At 36.9% G+C, this 21,886-nt stretch overlaps 1 protein-coding gene across 1 annotated transcript; it reads left to right on the top strand.

Moving 5' to 3' along the window:
* Positions 1-6,339: 6,339 nt before the first annotated feature.
* LOC112466482 (3-hydroxy-3-methylglutaryl-coenzyme A reductase-like) lies at positions 6,340-21,686 on the top strand. The gene is made up of 9 exons (XM_025034581.1): positions 6,340-6,748; positions 12,954-13,177; positions 13,788-13,899; positions 15,654-15,759; positions 15,856-16,153; positions 16,546-16,691; positions 18,094-18,658; positions 18,765-20,005; positions 20,826-21,686. The coding sequence occupies exons 2-9, from the start codon at positions 12,992-12,994 to the stop codon at positions 20,911-20,913; spliced, it is 2,742 nt and encodes a 913-aa protein (XP_024890349.1). The 5' UTR covers positions 6,340-6,748; positions 12,954-12,991; the 3' UTR covers positions 20,914-21,686.
* The last annotated feature ends 200 nt before the right edge of the window (positions 21,687-21,886 follow it).

Genomic DNA, 21,886 nt, shown 5'->3' with positions numbered 1-21,886 from the left:
GAGAGAGAGAGAGAGAGAGAGAGAGAGAGAGAGAGGAGCTCTTCGCGATCGAGAAACGAGACACGAAACGGAGCATGCACGTATTTTCCTTATTATTTTCATCATTCCCCCGGTCGCGGTTTAATTTTAGCGCCAAATCAAACCGGCAAATGCGCAATTCTTTCGTCGACGTCTCTAGATTCCTCGCCGCTCGCAACTTCTACGTGGAAATCCCCCCGGTCGGGTATAGATAACCCTTTCCCCGTTTACGCGAGGAACTCTCAGCTCTGAGAACGCGAGATCAACTTTGTTGTAATGAATCATTAATTTGATTTTGCGGCGGGAAAGAAGCGGAGAACGCGCGGGATCCGTTCGCGGCGCATGAAACGATCCGACGGTATCGCGGATAAACGACCCGTTAGAAAGCGAGGTAGCCGATTTCTACGAGGCGTCGCAAAGCCTCGCGTTGGGCCTTTCTCGCGTGTAACGCCGAGAACTAAAGTCGCCGAGAACAGCAGGCCGTTTTATATCTTGAATAAAACTGGACGGCATATCGGGGCGCGATGCCGAAGACAAGAGAAGGTGCGATCGCCCGCCGGATTCGCTCGCGATTTTCCACTTCGCTTTGTTGAAGCCTTCGCGCTGTTCGCGCAGCGACCGTCGATTACCCGAAACCGCGCTGTTTGCTCGACGCGACCGGCGGGTTTCTCTCCCGCTTTCCATCTTACTACGCACTTTAAGCCCCTTTCCCCATGCACGGCGGGCACGTGTGTACGTGGGCCAACGCACGTATTACCAAAACTTATGGGAAAAAAAAACAACGGTCGTTCGTGCCTCGCGTCACGTTTCACGATGCGTAAAGCCTTTTGCACAATGCCAGGCAACAGGCAATAGAAACAGGAAATAACAAAAAAATTGTTAATTACAACCTAAAAAATTCGAATGCTATGATTGGTTGGCAACAGGCACGAGGCACAGACGTTCCAACGTGACGGAAACTCTGTGTCTCGTGCCTGTGTCACTGTTTATTCTGCATTTATACATAATTTCTGATTTCTATTCCCCGTTCTTATTGCCTGTTGCCTGGCATTGTGCAAGGGGTTTTACGCACCGTGAAACGTGACACGAGGCACGAGCCACGAACGACCTTTGTTTTTTTCCCATAAGTTTTGGTAATACGTGCGTTGGCCCACGTACACATGTGCCCGCCGTGCATGGTTGTCGTCTGACTTTTGTCAGCTCCGAAGAGTCGTTGATTTGTAAAGAAAAGAACAACAATAATTGTCCTAGGAAAACTATCCTAAATAGGGTAGGGAGGGACTGATTGAATTATGATGTTCTATATAGTTATATTCTACATTAATTTATTGTTAAGGCCGATTCGATGTTTTTACTTGTCTCAGTCCCCCTCCCCCGCCCCTCCTCTCCAAGCTCTTGGAGCCACTTGGTTTGGATTTTTAGATGTCTTGAAAATTTTTTTAGGTGTTTTTTTTTTAACTGACTCAAATAACCTTTCTTTACCCTATCCTGAATTTTGAAAAGAAATGTAAAGTTTATCTCTACTTGCGCAATCAAAATTCTTGAAGTAAAATATTACTTCCTGGTTATATATTATTTATTTTGAAAGCATTGCGATATAAATTTGAATTTTAACATGTATCATTTTATCATTTTGTCAATTAATAGCGTTAGGTATAATTAACCATTGATTTATATCGTAGTTCTTCTGTCGAATCGAGATGGATCGTCTTTCTGAATTATTTTGTATATAAATGTAACACATCAGACAATCGACTTTGTACCATCGTTTGAAGTACGAGAAATACTGTGTATACCAAGAATTACAAATCTACGTAGTAGAAAAGAAATTTATTGTTGTAAATATATATGTACGTAAGAAGCTCTCCCCCAATTGTGTTTCTCTGTCATAAATAATCGATTAACGCGAATCGGGATGACGCACGCGATAATGTGATGATACATATCCAGGAATTGCCCATATTCATTTATCTACCAAACAAAGTTGAATCTCTCGAAGCGCGAGTGAGTTTTGCAGAGGTTTGCGAGAGGTTTGCGAAGTCGATGGTCGGCGAAGATACAGTTTGAAAAGCAGCGAGATGAATGCTTCGTCGGCCGGAATCGCGCGCACGAAAGCATTTCCACTGTCGACGTGCACATACGCACGATGTACAGCATATGAAACTCACTTCTAATCTAATCCTATAAGGGATGTTAAAATAGCTTCAGGAAAGTGTTGTACCGTCTGAGCAGCATGTGTCCTACTATACTACGAAGTACAGCACGTAATTTCCGAACGATTTAAATAACGATCCGTGTCCAGATTTTCGGTTACTACTTACAATTGATTAAACAAAATAAATTGGGCATTAAACGATCGTTTTTAATAATACTTTTTTTTCTTAATTGGAATCTTTGTTTAACGCATTCCAGTCAATCTCTTTTTGAACAGTTGATTTGAATAATTATTCTTATTTTAATTATTTGAATAATAATTCGCTTTTTTTTAATCGGGATCAAGTTTGACTTGTCGCACGACATCGTCTTCTTTTAAATCGTCGTACGAGCTGAAAAGTTTTGCACGCATGCATTACTACTTTTCTAAAATGCGCCTGCGAATTGCGAAATTGCCAGCCGTAACGATCGGATAATGGCTTACAATAAACAGATCGTGCGTACGTATATATATATATATATATATTTCTATTCTTTGCAGAACGTTTCGTCGGAAATAATTGTTGGTTAGTCATTCGTAGTAAACTTTTACGATTAAAGCTGGATATTACCATCGAATAAAGTTTGTGTATTTCGAGTCGCAATCGTGCACTATTTTGTGGATACTGATCACGGATCTCCACTTTAATTCCTACAGTTGAACTGATGCCAAATACTTTTTTACTGCTCACTGAATTCTGTATGCTTTTAGTTGTAACTTGCGTTTGAATTATATAGCGATTATTATAAATTAAAATTAAATTTAAATTCTTTTACACGATTTATACGTCATAAATATTCACAAGAATTCCATTTACAGAGAAAAAGACATTGACGACTTTAATATTTAATATTTAATTTTACTTACGAGCGCCGTTATAGATAAGAAATTATAGAGAATGCGCAGTAACGAAATATATATAGATAAATATGTAGCTTAATATATAGCATATTGTGTCGTTTCTTTTTCAAATCAGTATTGTGTTATTGAATTTTCTTGACAACGAGAATAAAATTATTCGTGCATTTACTAACTTTTGACATTTATCAGATTACACAAGTCTGCATGATTTTTGCGGTCTACATAAGAGATTTTCAATAGTGGATTTCACATGGGATTGAAGGTGTTCTTTAAATAATTTTTTTCGGTTAAACACATCGTTATTTTCATATATTTTCTTTTTTTTTTAATTTATGTATATTTTCTTGATAACGTTTCAATGATCTAAATTCGTTAACGTTATTGCATTATAGTTCCTGGTATTTAAGGAGGTTGGTTGCTCAAATCAATATGATAAGAACTAGTTTAAATTTATGGAGGATATTCATCTATAGGAATCTCGTCCATCCCAAAGTTAAAGACAATTGTCCGTATGGTTGTCGAGTAATTAATTATTAAAGTTATACTCTTATCTCTCTCTCTTATAGGTACACGGGCGACATAGCCAAAATGTTACGACACCTGTAATGTAACTCTTGAAAGCATATTAAAAATGACAAAAATTTAATGAAAATAAGTAAATAATTCTTTACATATTTGAGGAAGGACTGAAACTTTTACGAAGACTGAAATGATTTGTCTACACAGTTACAAAGAAATTATAAAAATACAACAAAATTGCCACATTTCAACGTGAATAATAACATATTTGAGTTTTAATTACACAAACAACGATTTAAAACCTTAAAAATCAGCTAATTAAATGCATTCCACATACGTGGGTCGGTACGAAAATAATGGTCGCTAATTTTTTTCTTTCGAATCTCACCGATCTCACGCCATATAAAATTTTGCGTTTCAATGAGTTGTTATTTGAAGTCTCTAGTTGAGTTATATTGAGTGGTATTGTGATCATTTACATGAATGTGTCACACGAGCAGTTTGAAGTGACGTGTGTTTTAAATGTGCGTAACGGACAAAGGGTGGTGGTTGAATTTCTTACCGTGGAAGAAGTGAGTCCTATTGAAATCTATTTGTATTTCAAAAATGATATTAACATAAACAATTCTGAGATGCGAATAAATTTCAATGCTGCGTTCAACAGAAAAAGCAACTCGGCAAGCGATCAGTAATTTTTTTTAAATATTGGACCTTGCCTTTAGTTCTTTCCTGGATCCAATATTTGTATTTCAAAAATGATATTAACATAAACATTTCTGAGATGCGAATGAATTTCAATGCTGCGTTCAACAGAAAAAGCGACTCGGCAAGCGATCAGTAATTTTTTTTAAATATTGGACCTTGCCTTTAGTTCTTCCCTGGATCCAAGGGTAGAAACCAATTATAATAAAAAAATTATTGAGCCGCTTTTTCCGCTGAACGCAGCCATTGGAACTCACTTCTTCCACGATGAGAAATTCAACCGTCCTTCTTGTCTGTTACGCACATTTGAAACATAGGTACTCCAGTTCGAACTGCTCGTGTGACAAACTCACGTAAAGGACCACAATACCACTCAACACCAGCGCTCATTGAAGCGCAAAATTTTCTATAACGCCAGATTTAAAAAAAAAAACATTAGGAGGCATTACTTTCGTACTGATTCTCATATTCATTTGCTAAAACTCGTTTATTTTACGTGACGAAAACACACCTATATAGGCTTTTTCCTGCTCCGCTGCAACGTGACGGCAACCAACCTCTTTAACCAAAATAGCGCGCAATTTGTTGACATATTTTGATTATCTAAATTCATCGGCATTATTATATTATATATTTTCTAGCATCTTATAGGTACGTCAATAATAAATCGTCCGATAGAGGATCCTCCATTTCTTATGTTATTACGTATTTTTACTATTATTATTTTATCTCCATTGTATTATAGTAGAAGGCCCCACTAAATTCGTAACAACAGCTATTTGCAACTATAGTAATTTTTGTTGGTACAGCATGTATAGTAAGTATTTCGAATGTTTAAACCAATGGTCATAAATTATTTATATAAATCTACGGAAAACGTCACATAGATTGTATGTACAATAGCTACGTGAATAATGACGTTGGAAAAAAATTTACAATGTTTTCCACAGATTTACATATCTATATGTATATAAAAAATCTCTATTTTTTTATTCTGAGACGATCGCCGAATTTATCTAAAAACGCACTCGTAAAATGAATAATATAAATCTTGTATGTATGATGCGTATGGATACATAGCCATTATAAATTAAAATTAAATTTTTATATTGCGCGACTCATACGTCATAAGTATGATAAGAATTTTACTTAGAAAAAAAAAGAAACTGTGTGAAGACTTCAATATTTAATATTTAATAAAAAATATTTTATTGCTATGCCTCGATTATGCTATCGATTGGTGAGGTCATAAAGGTGCCTCTTCACGTTGACGCTCGACGCTCATTTTCAGCAAGCAAAAAACTTCAGAAATAATATCTTTTATTTAGGGCCGGTTGTTCCAACCTATTGGTAAGCTACCTGATAGTTAAATCACATGTCTATTATATCTTTGTCCAATGTAAAGGATAAACAAAGACATACATATGATTTAACTATTAGGTAGTTTACTAACAGTCTGGAACAACCAGCCCTTATATATGTATCCATAAAATATTATTACTTGAAAGTAATTAATATTTTACGTATTTCGAAGTCTATGTTTGATTGTACTGGGACGATTAACGACGATTCAGCGACGACGCTAAATATTCAGCATCTCATGAATTGGCACCTTTAATGTCTTCTTATCTTTCACTTGTTTTACATTTATATCGTTCGCGTAACGAATTTGAATATTTAAAGTCTCGGCGCGCGACTTTCGATGTATCGCATATCGACGTTGTTCATTTAGATATTGTTATCGAAGCGACGAATTTTCAAACGCGTGTCCGGACGTGTCGGAATGAAGAAACCATGGATACGTCGATTCATCTGAAAACATTTTTTCCAGCAGATCGAGAAATTTCACAAATCGCATGAAAATTGCGCCATTCGGGTCGGTGCGTGCACGCGACTGGACGCGTCTGCGCCTGCGCGCCATCCCCCGAGTGCAATCGAGCGCGCGCGGAGACGGCCGAGAATGCAACGCGGCGGCAATTGTGAGCGTCGTTCACGGCCGACGGTGACCGACCTGACGTCAAGTCAGTTAGTCGGTGGGCGCCTTATAATTTGGAGGGAGGCTTTATATCTCTCGCGTCTACAGCGTCAGGCCGCAGATCAAAATCGACACTTGGTCTCTCTACGTGCCTATCGCCGGGTGGCCGGGTGCTCCGTTTGCGGTTCTTCCGCTTCTTCCTACATAGTTGAGTCGTTCGACGAATTCGTGGGAACAGTTACGGATCCTTGCGAACGTGACGTTGAAATATTTTCATCGTCGAGAAGTCGACGTGCTCGCACACGCGTTTATCTCGTCGACTTCGTGGGATCATAGGCAAAGATTTCGGAAAATCGGGCGATCGATAAGACACGCTTCGAGAAAATAATATTTTGGCCGTCGCCAGGCGTCGAACCGTGCGCAACAGCGCCGGATATCGGATTGAAAATCCACGGATTGTTATTTTATTTTCAAATAAGGTATGTATTCGTGCGGCTTCCGTATTATTTTTCGACTGTTAATTTTTCTACTTGATGTCTTCCGATCGGATATCTGCAATCCAAATATATCTATACTTTGGTACTCCGAACAGTACGGATACTGTGTGCTACTCAGCTTATACAGCGTTAATTTCTATTTCGCTGAATATACCTTTGATCTATCTTTAACGTTTATACAATCAATTATTTTGATTAAACTATTAAAAATTGAATTCCCGAGACGAAATGAACGAATCCTTATCTGGAGACAAACAATACTTATACTTTTATTAAATATTGTATATTTACAGAGGTAAGTATTGTTTGTCTCCAGATAAGGGGTATTGATGAAAATATATTTTATTAAATATTAAATATTAAATGTTAAAGTGTTCAGTTCCTTTGTTCTTATATAAATGAAATTCTTATAAATACTTATGACATATGAGTCAAGCAAATTAGAATTTAATTTTAATTCATAATGGCTACAATCTATGCGTATTAAATATAAGTATATTTATACTATTAAATATTAAAGGATGAAATTTAAACCTTGAGTAGTTAAATAACATTTTGTTATTTTTAACTACCATGTGTGTCGAAATTTATTATTTTAACACAAAACAGGATTATTTTAACTCTATTGTTTTAGTTAAATTAATGATATACTGACAAGGAGCAGTGGTGACCTATAGAAATTGTTAAAAATGACTCATTGTCAAATCGAATATAATTTGAATTTGAACTACGAATTCAAGTTACCTTCATTCATCGCTGGATGTGAAAACCTGGTCGTTCTCACGTCTGAATATATAAATTAACTTTTATATCGGTAAATTAATGATTTATTTCTGGGAATAAGATACTATATGACAGCTTGAAAGACATATTTGTTAACAGAGAAAATTCAACCAAGTCTATATGCCTTTATTTATTATTAACGTCAGAACTTAATTCATTTTCTATTACTGTTTTTTTTTTATTGTAAATCAATCCGCCCTCAATGAAAATTCAGTGTCTGATTGTTCACACAGATATTTTTATATTTAATGTTTAATGTCTTTTTTTATTAAAAATTAAATATGTTAAGATAAAATTTTACTCGAACAATACAAACCGCATTCGCTTGGCATATTCTACGTTTATTATCAATTTTGCAATCATATTTTAGATTCCGCAGATTGTAATCGAGCATCGACGCGAAAATAGAATATACATATACAATATACATATTCATAAGCGAGAGTCGTTGAATTTGCAAACTTCTAATTTTATTCTTTTTCGATCGAACGTCGTCCGTATATATAGTTAAAAAAAAGTGTTGCTTTCTCGCTGAGGACCAACTATCGCTAACGAAAGACAAATTGCGTAACTGATCTTTTACGTATGACTGTCGAAAAAAGAGATAAAGCACCGCTTGTTAGTTAGCTGTCTAAAGGTCAGTCCCACGAACATCGATTAACTTTTAGCCCTAGATTAACTTACTCTTTGTCTCTTTCTAAACGTCCCCCTTAGAAAGAGACGAAGAGTGAGTTAATCTAAAGCTAACCGACATTTGTGAAACTGCAGGGTCTAATTAATTATGAACCAATTAGGAACCATGTACATGCAAAGTAAATATCTGTAATAAAGATACGTATCGCTCGGAGCACAAGTTCGGACTCGGGCTCCGCGCCAGAACCTTACAATTAGAGGAGCTCGTTGAGGGTTTAAGGTCAGAACACAATAGTACAGGCAATAGAAACAGGGAATAGGAACAGAATGGATTGAGAGAAATATGGCTTTCGATAGGTTGAAGATCTATTGCCTGTGTTATTCCCTGTTCCTATTGCCTGTTGCCTGGCATTGTGCGAGGACCTTTATTCGTCAGAGACGGACTTCCGATTATCTTAAATAGACATTTGCCACGGGACCTTCTGGGCTTCTTGGGACATTCATCAGTTTTCGCAGGTCAATCTTATTAGTGTCAGAGTATGCCCCGGTTACTCATTAGTCGCTCCGACACGAGGAAAAAAAAAGAAAGGGAGAGGGATGATAGAGAGACGCGCCGGAGCACGCACTATTCGTTGCGCTTCGTCGAAGAAAGTAAATTTCATTTACTTCAGGGTCACCCGGTCGCGGGAGAGAAACGTATCGCGGAAAAAGTGAGCAACGTTGCATTAATGCGCCAGGAGAGTAGTGAACGTTCCTGGAACGTGAAGAAGTAAAGAAAGTAGCGATTCCTCAGCGTATATAGTAAAGTACGGGAAAATTCGCCTCTAAATACACTATGACTGACGAAAAGGGAAGTACGAAAGAGAGAGAGAGAGAGAGAGAGAGAGAGAGAGAGAGAGAGAGAGAAGAAAAAAGTAGAATATGCAGAACGTCCGAGGAATATACGCACGCACTTTCTCTCTCGATTACAGATATCGAGGATTGAGTAAAAGGAATGTCCCTTTTTGTGTTCTCGAGAAGCCGATAGTCCTCGAGCAATTGAAACTGAAAGAGGAATTTGTGTCAACTAACTCGCTTTTTACTTGCGATGCGATCGTTTATTACTTATGTTTTATTTTTATCCGATATAATTTTTGTCGCATTTTAACATAATTTAATTCAATGAGTATTATATTTTGTAATATAAATGACAATGCAGATATGTATAGCTATATTTTTATTTGCAGAATTACAACTTATATATTGTGATAATTATGATAAAATGTGATGGAAATTATTTTATGTTTTTTTTTTATATACAAAATATAAAGAAATATTTAAAATCTTTTACGAGAAACACTTATAAAGTTATTGCTCATTGAGATGTTTTATTTTCTTTTTAAATATATTCCACACGGTTGCGAAGTTTATGCAACAAGTCGATTTTTAAAAGAATATTATACAACTGATAATTTCGCGGCTCTCATATTATATTTATCTCGTTTCAAGTTTAAGGGCCGGTTGTTCCAATGTGTTGGTGAACTAACTAATAGTTAAAGCATATATGTGCTTTGTTTTTCCTTTAAATTAGATAAAGGTAGACATATGATTTAACTATTAGTTAGTTTACCAACAGGTTGGAACAACCGGCTCTAAAGCGAAAGAAATTTCGAAGGTAATCAATATACATGGTTCCCTGCATAATTAGCGATGCATGTTTCATGCAGCGACTGCCAATCAAACCTGCATTACCTGTTTAAGAGGTGTGTATCAATTAACATGTGTAACTAATCCTTTCCAGCACGGTCAACCAATTTATTTTTAAGCGTTTCTCATTCCGATCTATCGGCAACATTGCCATTTCGTAGGCGAATAATTACATTGCTGACATATATAAATATGTCTAAAATGAAAAATATAAGTTTTCTACAGAGAATACGTGACAATATTAAAGAGTTTGAAAAATTATAAATATTTTGCGATATTTTCATCTTGATGTTCTATCGCATGAGCTTTTTATAGATCTGATTTTACTTACAGTATCACTATAATTTTCACTATTATCTTCTACCATTCTATTTATAATTGTGCGCAATAAGTTTATTGAGAGTAAAATATATATATATATGGAGGGATAAAAGTCATAGTAATTTAAGTCAAATTTTTAAGATATTGACTCGTGTGCATAGTTGCAATATATACAATATATAAATTGCATCTATGCACACGAGTCAATACTTAAAAAAATTTGACTTACATCACTATCTATGGCTTTTATCTCTCTCCATATATATTACGTTCGATATACATATACATATTAAAACTATATATAGGATAAACGATAACAAATTGCTGTTAAAGAAATTTGTCACTTTTGAAAGGCCTAATAAATTTTATTTTTAAGAAAAAGAGTCGTGGTGAAAAAGTTGCATATTGTTATGCAAATGTAATTAATTTATTTGTTTTGTATCGAAGAATTAATTTAATTGATTTTATTCAAAATTCTTTATTTTGTCAGTGAAAAATTAACACAGGTTATATTATTGACCAAACTGACATTTATTTTTATTCCGTTAACTCACTTTGAGTTAACGGAATAAAAATAAATGTCAGTTTGGTCAATAATATAACCTGTGTTAATTGATTTTAATTAATTCATGTAAACGTGACAATTTTTCAGGCGACAATATATACTCTTTCGTATAAAGAGCACAGATCGTAGCCAGCGAGAAAAGTAAATTCCGCGATAGTTGTTAAAACTGAGAAGAGGATAATGATCAGTCAGGTGTGTAGAAATACTCGCGCGAGTACTTCTCGACACTTGGAAAGTCACCGACCTTGACAGACATTTCGAGTCACGCCGGTGAATTAGTGCTCTTTCTCCGTAGTCGACAACCTGTATCATTATTGTATGCATAAAAAGATCTCGGCTATCCGGACAGATGCGTTACACAGGACGCCCTAGAACTTGTACTTTGCCCGCGATTAAAGGGTCACCCTGCGGAGCATGCGTTCCTTCCATCCGATTCACCCCTCGAGGACTTACTGATTCGATGTTTCGAATGTGGGAATGACACATTTATGTGGAACCAAGTCCGCTTGACTTTTTTCTCAACGATTTTTTTTGTCCTCGGGAGGCAACGATCAACTAGAAAGCGAACCGGGCTGCTTAAGATGTTCAAGAATACGATTTCGTAACTCGCTGTAACAGTGTTATCGGTCGATCCCTCCGTGCTGTCATCCAACTCTTGCAAAGATTTCGTTTAACTGGCCAGTCTAGTAGAACGCATTAGGACGGATTTTTCGCAAACTCGAATTATCTTAACGATGTCGTAATATATTCATGAGATTCAGATTTCATTTTTTCTATTTTTGCGTAATCCCGTAAATTTCTTTCGGGCAGTCGATATGCAGATGCTATGAAGATGAGAGTGACAAAGAAAATAAACAAAATACATGTAAATCGACATAGAGCTTGTGCAAACGGTAGACAATAAGCAGTGGGAGTAAAAGACAAAGAGACAATGAGAATAGATACGATATGTAAATTTATACCGCACATCTTATTTGTATAGCTTGAAAATCTACTAGTTTATACATGTATATACATAATTTTACATACACATAATCTCTTTATAAAATTAAGTGAAAAAACATTATTACCGTACTTATTACTGAGCTATTCCGAGTACCCCATTTAATGACATCAATAAAAAGTATCGTAACCACATTGTTCAGCACTTTCGATTTTAATGATTTCCCAACATTATTTTAATGTATTTTAATGTAATTAACTTATATAATTGCCGAATTTTTCAACAAATCTATTTAGTATCCGATCTTATACAATTCGCAGTTATTTTTCATATCGTTGCACGTCGATTGTACGCGCGTTCCATAGAACGACATAATGATATAATAACGTTTTTCTAATTCTCTACGTGTATGCTTGTATGAAAGAAATACGAAATAATATGGAAATAAAGTTATAAAATATTTCTGAGAAGTATTTTATAACTTTATTTCACACAAGCACACACATAGAGAGATAGAAAATTATATTTCGTTTTATGTAGAACGCGCGATAAAATCGACGTGATACGACATAAAAAATAACTTCGGATAACAGGTATAGAATAACTTGTATAAGATCGGATAACAGGTATAGAATTGCTGAAGAATTCGGCAATCACATAACAATTATATAAGTTAATTGGCTAAAAGCTATTATACATTTGTTGACACTCGAAAAAGTGATGCAACGGTCACTTTCCCCAAACCTGGGCGTCGTCGTCTGCGCCGCATGCAAATTACATGTCGGCATAGACGCGCGCGATCACGCATATATTATTTCACTCTCGAAAGAAACCAGTCAATTCTCACGATCTCTCATCGAAATAAATGGAAAGTAAACCAAGAGAATTTAAGAAATAAATGTGTTTGAATGAGTTCTGGTGTAAAAAAAGACCGTCGCAAGCTGATATATTGAGTGCGAGAAATTGTGCGATAAAAGACGATTCCCTTTAATATTTTCGCTAAGGAAAAAATTGACTCCAGGGCAACGATCGCGTAACTTTTCCCCTAGAAACTTTCGGAAACGTGAAAAGTGAAAAATTTCATATGACTATATATCTCCTTCTATTCAACACCAATAGAATGATAAAAGTTTCGTGATCGCTACTCATCAGGATTGACCAAAGAAGCGCGCGATGAATCTTTAAAATCGCCCGTCTTTTCTCCTTTTCCCTCGATAAGTCCTTAAGATTTGAAACACGCGATCAATATGTTGCAGATTTCGGAAGAACTTTTTTTTCACGAGAGCCATCAAAGATGCTGGCTCACGTATTCGAAAAACTGGGCCGGTTCTGCGCCGGTCATCCCTTGGAGGTGATCGTGACGATCTTTACTTTGACGGCGTGTATGTATAACAGGGAGACTAGAAGTGGACAGGAAGGGGCACGCGGGGAGGACTTGCTCGGTGCCACGTACTGCCGTCACAACAAATGCAATACTATGGTGAGCAGAGATCGTCGTGTGAAATTCCACGCTTCGATCATTTTCTTAAGGACGTCAACTTCTGTCACGTAAAGTCCTGATTTTTACGATGTTTTGTATAGGTATATGAATATGTTGTATTAGATCGAATTATTAAAAGATACTTATTTACGAGGGTCGGTACGAAAGTAATGCCACCTAATTTTTTTTCTTTCGAATCTAGCGCCATAGAAAGTTTTTGCATTTCACTGAGTTGTTACTTGTAGTCTCTAAGTGCATTATGTTAAAAGGCGTTGTGATCAGTTGCATAAGTGTGTCACACGAGCAGTTCAAACTGACGCGTATGTCAAATATGTATAGCAGTCAAAGGGCAGTGATTATATTGAATATTTAATTTCTTATTGTAGAAGAAGTGAGTTGCATTGAAATCCATTTGTGTTGTTAGAAATTTTTATGACATAATGACGAGAAAAATTACTACCGACCCTTGTATATTATTTCTATATCTTATGAAATAATTTTGACTGTTGGATCAAACAAAATTTTTATGTGCGCTATTGTTTCTTTTAATTAATACTTTTTTGTCTACTCTGATAGAAAAAATTCCTAATGTATGCATATTGTTCGATAGGATCTAAAAGCGGCTGACATTATAGTGATGACGATAATACGTTGCCTGGCGGTGCTATTCACTTATCATCAGTTCCGCAATTTGCAAAAAATGGGATCCAAATACATTTTAGGTAAGAAAATTAATAACGCTTAAAACAACTTTCATTGTTTATGTATTACCTACATAATTCATTATAGAATAATGATTTATATTGAAACTGCATGTAAAATGTATTGAGTTTTGCATAAGTTTTTAGACGATTACGTATTTGCACAATAAATTTCCCATTAATTCTAACTATCCAGTAACATTAAAGTTTTATCGCAAAAAGTTGTTGTTCATACATTCGTTACAGTCATACAGTTTATTATTACGTTGCTTGACAAACATATGTATGAGAATTAAATTGAAAATTTTAATTCGTACAAGCTGTTCGTAGATTACACTGTTCAACAAAAATTTCTTTTTTTTGAGCACAAGAACGAGAATAATCGTTTTCCATAGTCCTTTGAACGCTGAATACGATAGAGCATTTATCAAATTGCTCTATCCACAATTTTTAGAATTTGCAAAAAAGGACTATTTTTTAGTGAAAAAAATGGATCTAAAATGAGTCTGAAACAATTTTTTAATTTAGACATCCTGAAAAACCCTTAACATAATTAAAAAATATTTTGGCGTTTACATATTTGATTGAATACCATATCGATCCCAATTCACTTATTATTATTGTCAAAAATATTTTATAAGTTAATGGTTTATGTAAGTAATGGTTATGTAGTCGCAACTTTGAAGCAATAGTTAATCTATGTTTAATCATCAATATCTTTTTAACCATGATCGACACAACAAATTTCTTTTAAGAGCTGAAAGTCTGAACAACATGCTTAATTTTGATTGTAACAAAACTTATCCAACACGTCACACAAATCGTAGTTATAATATACCAGAATACACTAAAATAGTCTTTTTTGCAAATTCAACTGCAAATTTTTAAAAATTATGACACGGTAGAACAATTTGGCAAACGCTATCGCACTCAAAACTACAGGAAACTATTATTGTCATTTTTGCGCATTTTTCTTTTGTGGAACAGTGTTATTTAACAACTTTAGACCTTGAACTTTGAAATATAATACTAGACTCTATATATAGATACATTGAATTATCATAAATACGCGATTTATATTAAAACCGTTCGCGAAAATACGAAATGAATCTGAAATAAGCACGCGGCGAGAGAGTCAGACGGCACGAATCGGACAACAGTGTTCCTTTCGATTTTACGCTTCTCCGGAAGTAGGATCTTTCTTTTTTTTTCATGATTACTACAGATCGATACACACCGGTGCGTCGACGACGGAACCATTCGGAACAAAATGCGTAATAATTATGCGTGTCAGGACCATTGATAAAACCGGATCCTCCCGAGCGGCGCGTGAAAGCCCACGACAGCGAACAGTGAAAGTCTCATAGAAAGTGACAGCGTTTCGTCCGGTGCGTTATGCTCGATTACTGAATTCGGTTACTGGGAATTCTTTTTACGCCATTTAACGCTCCGCGTAACGTTATGCGTGCAGATAATTTAATTCGCAACGAGAACACGCGCCGCGTAAATGCAGAACTGCGTTCCGCCGATGACATTGACACAGTAATGACCGACGAGAGATCGTTAAAGAGATAAAATACTGAGTTATATTCCCACGGATAGGTACCCTGCACATAAAAATCCTTCCGTTCACTCGTGAACGAACGAAACACGACGAGAGCGACCTGTCTTTTCCTTACACGTCCTTCGCATCGAAATCATGTCGGTTTCATCGCAATTTAACACACTTAATTTCGATTATCACATACTCAACAGATTTGTCGTATGCGTTTCAGGTATCGCCGGCCTGTTTACCGTGTGCTCTAGCGTGGTATTCACGTCTAGCGTGGTATTCACGTCCAGCGTGATGAATTTTGGCCGCAGCGATTTCGCAGACTGGAAGTAAGCAGTTGCGGTTACCGTCGCTTTATATACGAGGAGACTATAATGACTCCTCTATCCGCGCGATATTACAATGAAACGTTATTACTCTTCTAGGGACGCTTTAGTTTTCTTTTTGCTTCTTATCGACCTATCAAAGGCCGCGACATTGGCGCAGTATGCTCTAAGTTCGCGGAATCCAGAAGAAGTCAAAGCAAACATCGCGCGCGGCATGTCTCTGCTGGGACCGGCCATCACTCTGGATACCCTCGTGGAGACCCTCCTGATCGGCATAGGATCCTTATCGGGCATCAGGAGGCTGGAGATCCTCTGCACCTTTGCATGCCTCGGGGTGATCGTCAACTACATCGTCTTTATGACGTTTTATCCGGCCTGCTTGTCGCTCATACTCGAGGTATAGCTCAATTTGATGTTCTCATTTGAAACGACTCCTTTCCCCGTACTTTTACAAATCGAGTATTCCGTTTTAAACGCAGAAAGCGTAACGTAGCAAAGTTGAAAAGCACAGATTTAAAAGATTAGGTCCATTATTGTTAGAGAAATCCGATGCTATCAAGTATATTTAACGTACATCATTATACAAATACCATATAAGTTCTTTTTTTACTTGAGAATAATGTAAGCGTCGAATTTGGCAAGATTTTAGAAATGTTTCAAGGCCCCCCGAGATTCCAAATTTAGAAAATCGCCAAAAAGACGAAGAATTTAATTGTCCAATATCGTATGCGATAAATATTATATACTCATTAAATTTGTATTTGTGTAAAGGACGCTATTGTATTACAGCTTTCTCGCGGGAGTAATAATATGGGCCAACTGAGCGCAGACAAATTTATAATGCAGTTAAACGAGGAGGATCAAAAACCGAATCCTGTGGTGGAGCGAGTCAAAATGATCATGATCGCCGGCCTATTTGTAGTACATGCCAACAGGTATACATTTTTATTGTTTCTTGTGGTGATATAACAAAAAGAAGGGATCTTTTCCTTCTCCTTTTCCTTGATGCAAACTTTAGAATATAAAGCGGCTATATGTACGATAATGTATATGGTACACACGCGGCGGAGCAGGAAATCGTGGCCGAAGAGCTATTGTATCTGACCCCCATTACTTTTTTTATGTTTACGCCGTCTTTGTCAAACAGTTTGTAACGCCTAATTTTGACGTCAGGTCAGGTTCATCTGTAAACATTAGCATTTGGATATAGACTTCTATTCAATGAAGAATCCATATTCAATGAAGCTTTCCACAGGAAACAAGATCTTATCGAGCAAGAAGTTTGGACGTTTTCAAAGAGTTGTCGGCTATCGCAGTACGAACAAAATAATCTCGCAATGGGAGAAAAAGTCATTCATATATATAATTTTATCATTCTCGTCTCGGATATTCTCGAGTGGATATTTACAAAGATAAGAGGCGAAATCGAATGGACTCTATTTTATAGAATTCTAAATATATTTTTAGAAAAAAATTGTGACGGTTTTTTTTAATCGAACTGCCATTATAAAAATTAAATAAGTAAATCTCATATATTAGTTTGGATGTAACCTTGGATTTTCACGGTTTTACGCTTTTGACAAAAAACAAATAAATCTGAAAAGTCATATTTTAACAATTACAATATTTTTTATTGATACTGTTGAAATAACAAATGTATTAATTCAACATGACGTATGTCGTTATACAATTTCATCTTTATGCAATCGTAGTTATACAATACATAAATATTTTTCAATATATAAAGTATCGAGAGTGCTACGTTTTTGTACCAGATCCGTGTGAATGGCAAAGCGTATTTTAATATTGCATGAGAACGTTAATAATAACGCGTGTACAAAAGGACTGTCGTCCATACAAAGTAAAATGAGAGTCCAAAAATAAATGACATTATAGGGTGGTGGTGGTGGTACAGAATACTTCGAATATTCTCTCTCCGTTGTGCTACCGGTTATCATTCTGAATTATAATACGTTTTAGTTTGCGAAAAACTGTTGTTGCGTTCGCTTCGTGGGCTTCGTATTTCGTTCAAAACGACTTTCTCTCATTTGTTCATTAACATAACTATCATTATATTGCGGTGTATACATTGAGGAAGTTTTTACGTAAACATTCTAATAATTTTTTTTATCTTAAATATTTTCACACAATTACGATTTGCGGTCTCAATTGTCATCTTGTTAGGATTGTGCATTTACATCTATAATTTCCATATTGCATTGGAAGAGTTTTATTTTATAGTAATAAAATATCTACTCTCTGCTTTATATAATTATCTAGATTGTTTTAATTTATTTATAATTTAGATTTATGTTAATTGCCTGTTTCATATTACAGCCGCTGGCCCTTTAAGAGCGAAGAAGCCGAGTACACGACGAGAAGGGCAGCGACATCCACGAGCTCGGACGCGGTAAACGGTTCCGATCACGAGAGTTCCGAATTGAAGGAACACCAAATGACTTGGCTATCAGCCAGCGCGGACAACATTGTGATATTGATACTGGTGTTAGCGCTGGCGATAAAGTTCATCTTCTTCGAGGATAGAAGCGATGTGGTCGCCAGACGAGAAGAGGAGGAAGAGGAGGGCGAGGCGAAGGAGATGACAGTGGAAGAAAAAGTGAAGCTTCTCGACGGCTCAACTAATCTGGACGATATGGATATCACGATGAATATGTGGTTTCAAGAACATTTTGGCGTAACATTACCGACGACCCAAGAGCCGGTCTTTCCTCTGTCCGGCGTGGGTGGTGGCTGGGGTAATGAGAACGATGTAGAGTGCGTTGACAAGGAGGTACAGACCGACGCGATATACCATGGTGCGAGCAATTCCGAAAATGACTCACCGAAAAAGTCCGAAGCTCCCCGGAGCGTGGAAGACTGTCTCGAGATATATAAGTCAGAGGTAAGAAAATAATGTATAATGATAATAATAGATAATAAGATAATAATATGTAATGTATTAGTATATGTATAATATAATTATATATATTCTTGTATGTGTATATAAGCTTGGAGCCAGTGCCTTGACGAACGAGGAGGTGATACAACTGGTGAAACGCAAGGACATAGCTGCGTACCAGTTGGAAAAAGCGGTAGGAGACTTTGAGCGCGGTGTTGACATCAGGCGTCTCGTCGTGGGTGACGCCGGAAAAGTCACCGAGGAAATGACCGACTTACCATACCGACACTACGATTACAGCAAGGTGTTTGGCGCCTGCTGCGAAAATGTCATCGGGTACGTCCCGGTACCGGTTGGTAGCGTCGGGCCGTTGCTGATCGACGACCAGAAGTACTACGTGCCGATGGCAACGACGGAGGGCTGCTTGGTGGCCTCTACAAATCGCGGCAGCCGCGCGCTCTTGAAGTGCGGCGTGAAAACTCGCGTAATTAAAGATGAGATGACTCGAGCACCTGTAGTGCAATTCCCGAACATTGAGCGCATGTACGAAGCGATGTCGTGGATAAAACAGCCGGAAAACTTTCAGAAACTAAAGGACAGCTTTGAGGAAACCAGCAGATTTGCTCGACTGACGAAGATCGACCAGAAAGTAGCCGGCCGGGACCTGCATCTACGCTTTGTTGGCCCGACCGGTGACGCTATGGGGATGAATATGATGTCCAAGGGGACGGAGAGGTCTCTGCAGACGTTACAGACCTATTTTCCGGACATGGAGATACTCTCCCTCAGTGGGAATTTCTGCACCGATAAAAAGCCCGCAGCTGTCAACTGGATTGAGGGTAGGGGTAAAACCGTGGTGAGCGAGGCAATCGTACCTGCGGACGTCGTGTCGCGCGTGCTGAAGACCTCAGTGCGCAAACTCGTCAGGCTCAATATCAAGAAGAACTTGATAGGTTCAGCCTTGGCAGGCAGCATGGGCGGCTTCAATGCGCACGCCGCAAATATCGTGACCGCAATTTTCATCGCAACTGGACAAGATCCAGCACAGAACGTTAGCAGCAGTAACTGTATAACGGTGATGGAACCGTATGGTGTGGACGGCAAGGATCTGCACATTACCTGCACGATGCCCAGCCTAGAAGTCGGCACAGTGGGCGGTGGTACTGGTTTGCCGGCGCAAAGTGCGTGCTTGGCGATGCTGGGGATCAAGGGTGCGCATCCCACGGAACCCGGTCTGAACGCCAAAAAACTCGCCAAAATCGTTTGCGCCACCGTACTCGCCGGAGAGCTATCTTTGATGGCCGCGTTGACCTCCGGGGACTTAGTCAAGAGTCATTTGACGCATAACAGGTACGTGACTTGAGCGTTTCATTGAATTTATACTTATATGTTTGGAGAAACTAAATGAAAAATTGGATGCGGTATCATTATTAAAATCATTATTAAAATTTTTAGAACAATTTTCTCTTAACATGTAGATACTAATTATTAAAATAACTGAAGAAGTTTATTTCCAAATCATCTTGAATTTATATAGCGTTACAAAACTTTGTAAATCACGCAATGCGAATTTAAAACTTTGACGATAAAACTCAAACCATATGAATACAACTATTAATTACTGTTAATTTTTTAAGCCCCCTGGATATGGTCAGCCGAGAACTCTGCGTTGACGGTGGCGACGTACCGTCGCCACCATCGTAAGAACTCTCTCCAATGGAGAAGTCTTTTGTGACATGTTGACAACCTATTTTATTGTGCATGCTATTTCTTTATTATTCGCTCTGCGCTTGTGCTCTAACGTTTAACGTATTCGTGAAAGTCGTAAAATTGACCGAAAAGTAAGATTTGCATGCGGAAGGAACGTTTTCACCTCCTTTCGATAGTCGTTAAACGGCTGTTTTTCCCGTATGTTTAGGCTTCGTTTTATAGCTGTTTGTTTATTGTCGAGGGAAAAGGGTAGTTTTCGGTCAATTTCGGAAGTGTTCTGAAACGATCTATAGTGATGTTTTATTGAAATGTCTTTTTATTTGAAAATGGCATGCACAACAAAATTGGGTGTTTTCCTCGCCTCGATAGTAAGAATTCAATATGGCCGTGGTGACCGTCCAGGAGCCTTAAATATTTTCTAGCAAGTAACTGATTTGCACGTTTCTCTTTCTGTTTGCAGATCGTCTGTCGAAGTTAGTAACCCGGTGCATACTACTCACAGCAGTAGTAGTAGCGACAACAACAGGCTAACTGTGCCAAACGTTTAACCGTTTTAAAATTTTTGTGTAGACTTTGCGCACAAATTTTTAGTTCGTGGCAAATATGTATTTTCATAATTTCTGTATGAAGCGGCCTGTTATTTACGTATCGTTTCGCACCTGCCTCATTAGTGTTCCAAAGAAACAGTTAGTCAAGTATGTTTCTGCAATATGCGATGAGATGTAGGTCGGACTATAATGTGTATATTATGTCTATGTATATATGTATATGGAAAAAGAAGTAACGGAAATGAACAATTGTCTCTTCCTATAGTGCTTTAATGTAAATAATGAACTTTTTGATTGTTTCGAAATGTCCATTGTATTAATCAGAATTTTTTAATTCGTTTTTTAATTCCACGAATCGAACGCTGGAATCGAAAAACGAGCACGTGCGAATTACAGCGAAATAAAAAAATGAGACTTTTATCTGTATTATTTATATGTTGCAATGCATATGACTGTAATATATAATTATTGCATTGTAATTCATGTTATAATGCATAAATTGTAATTATATAATCGCCAGATCTCTCTGATAAGCTTCGAAAAATTGCAATACAATAGCGATAATACGATTTTAACTGACCAATGTCTTAATAAGGGTTAAACACCAACGGACAATAATTAGATTATGCAGATATTTTCAACGCAATCGCGTCTTATGTCATCTGTTTAGATTTTCGTCTCGGTTCCAACAAGCGTACAATTATACATTTATTTATTGTAATAATAAACATCAGATTAAATATAAACAGATTAAGTTTTCGCAAAAGAAAAAAAATGTTATTTTAATCTAATTGTCTACGTGATATCTACAAAAATATTGTTTAAGCAGCATATCTTCTGAATATTAAAACATTGTTCTTTTTAAATAAGAAAAAAATATGCAAAATTATATTACTCCAATGTACAAAAAATAGCGAAATAAATATAATAATTTACATATTTCGTAATTGTATATAATTATAGGTAATTATTT

This window comes from Temnothorax curvispinosus, unplaced genomic scaffold (assembly GCF_003070985.1).
Source record: "Temnothorax curvispinosus isolate PA1 unplaced genomic scaffold, ASM307098v1 QBEX01016261.1, whole genome shotgun sequence".
In the NCBI taxonomy this organism is placed as follows: Eukaryota; Metazoa; Arthropoda; class Insecta; order Hymenoptera; family Formicidae; genus Temnothorax; species Temnothorax curvispinosus.
Note: the sequence above shows the minus strand (reverse complement) of the source record. Positions and strands in the feature narration are given on the sequence as shown.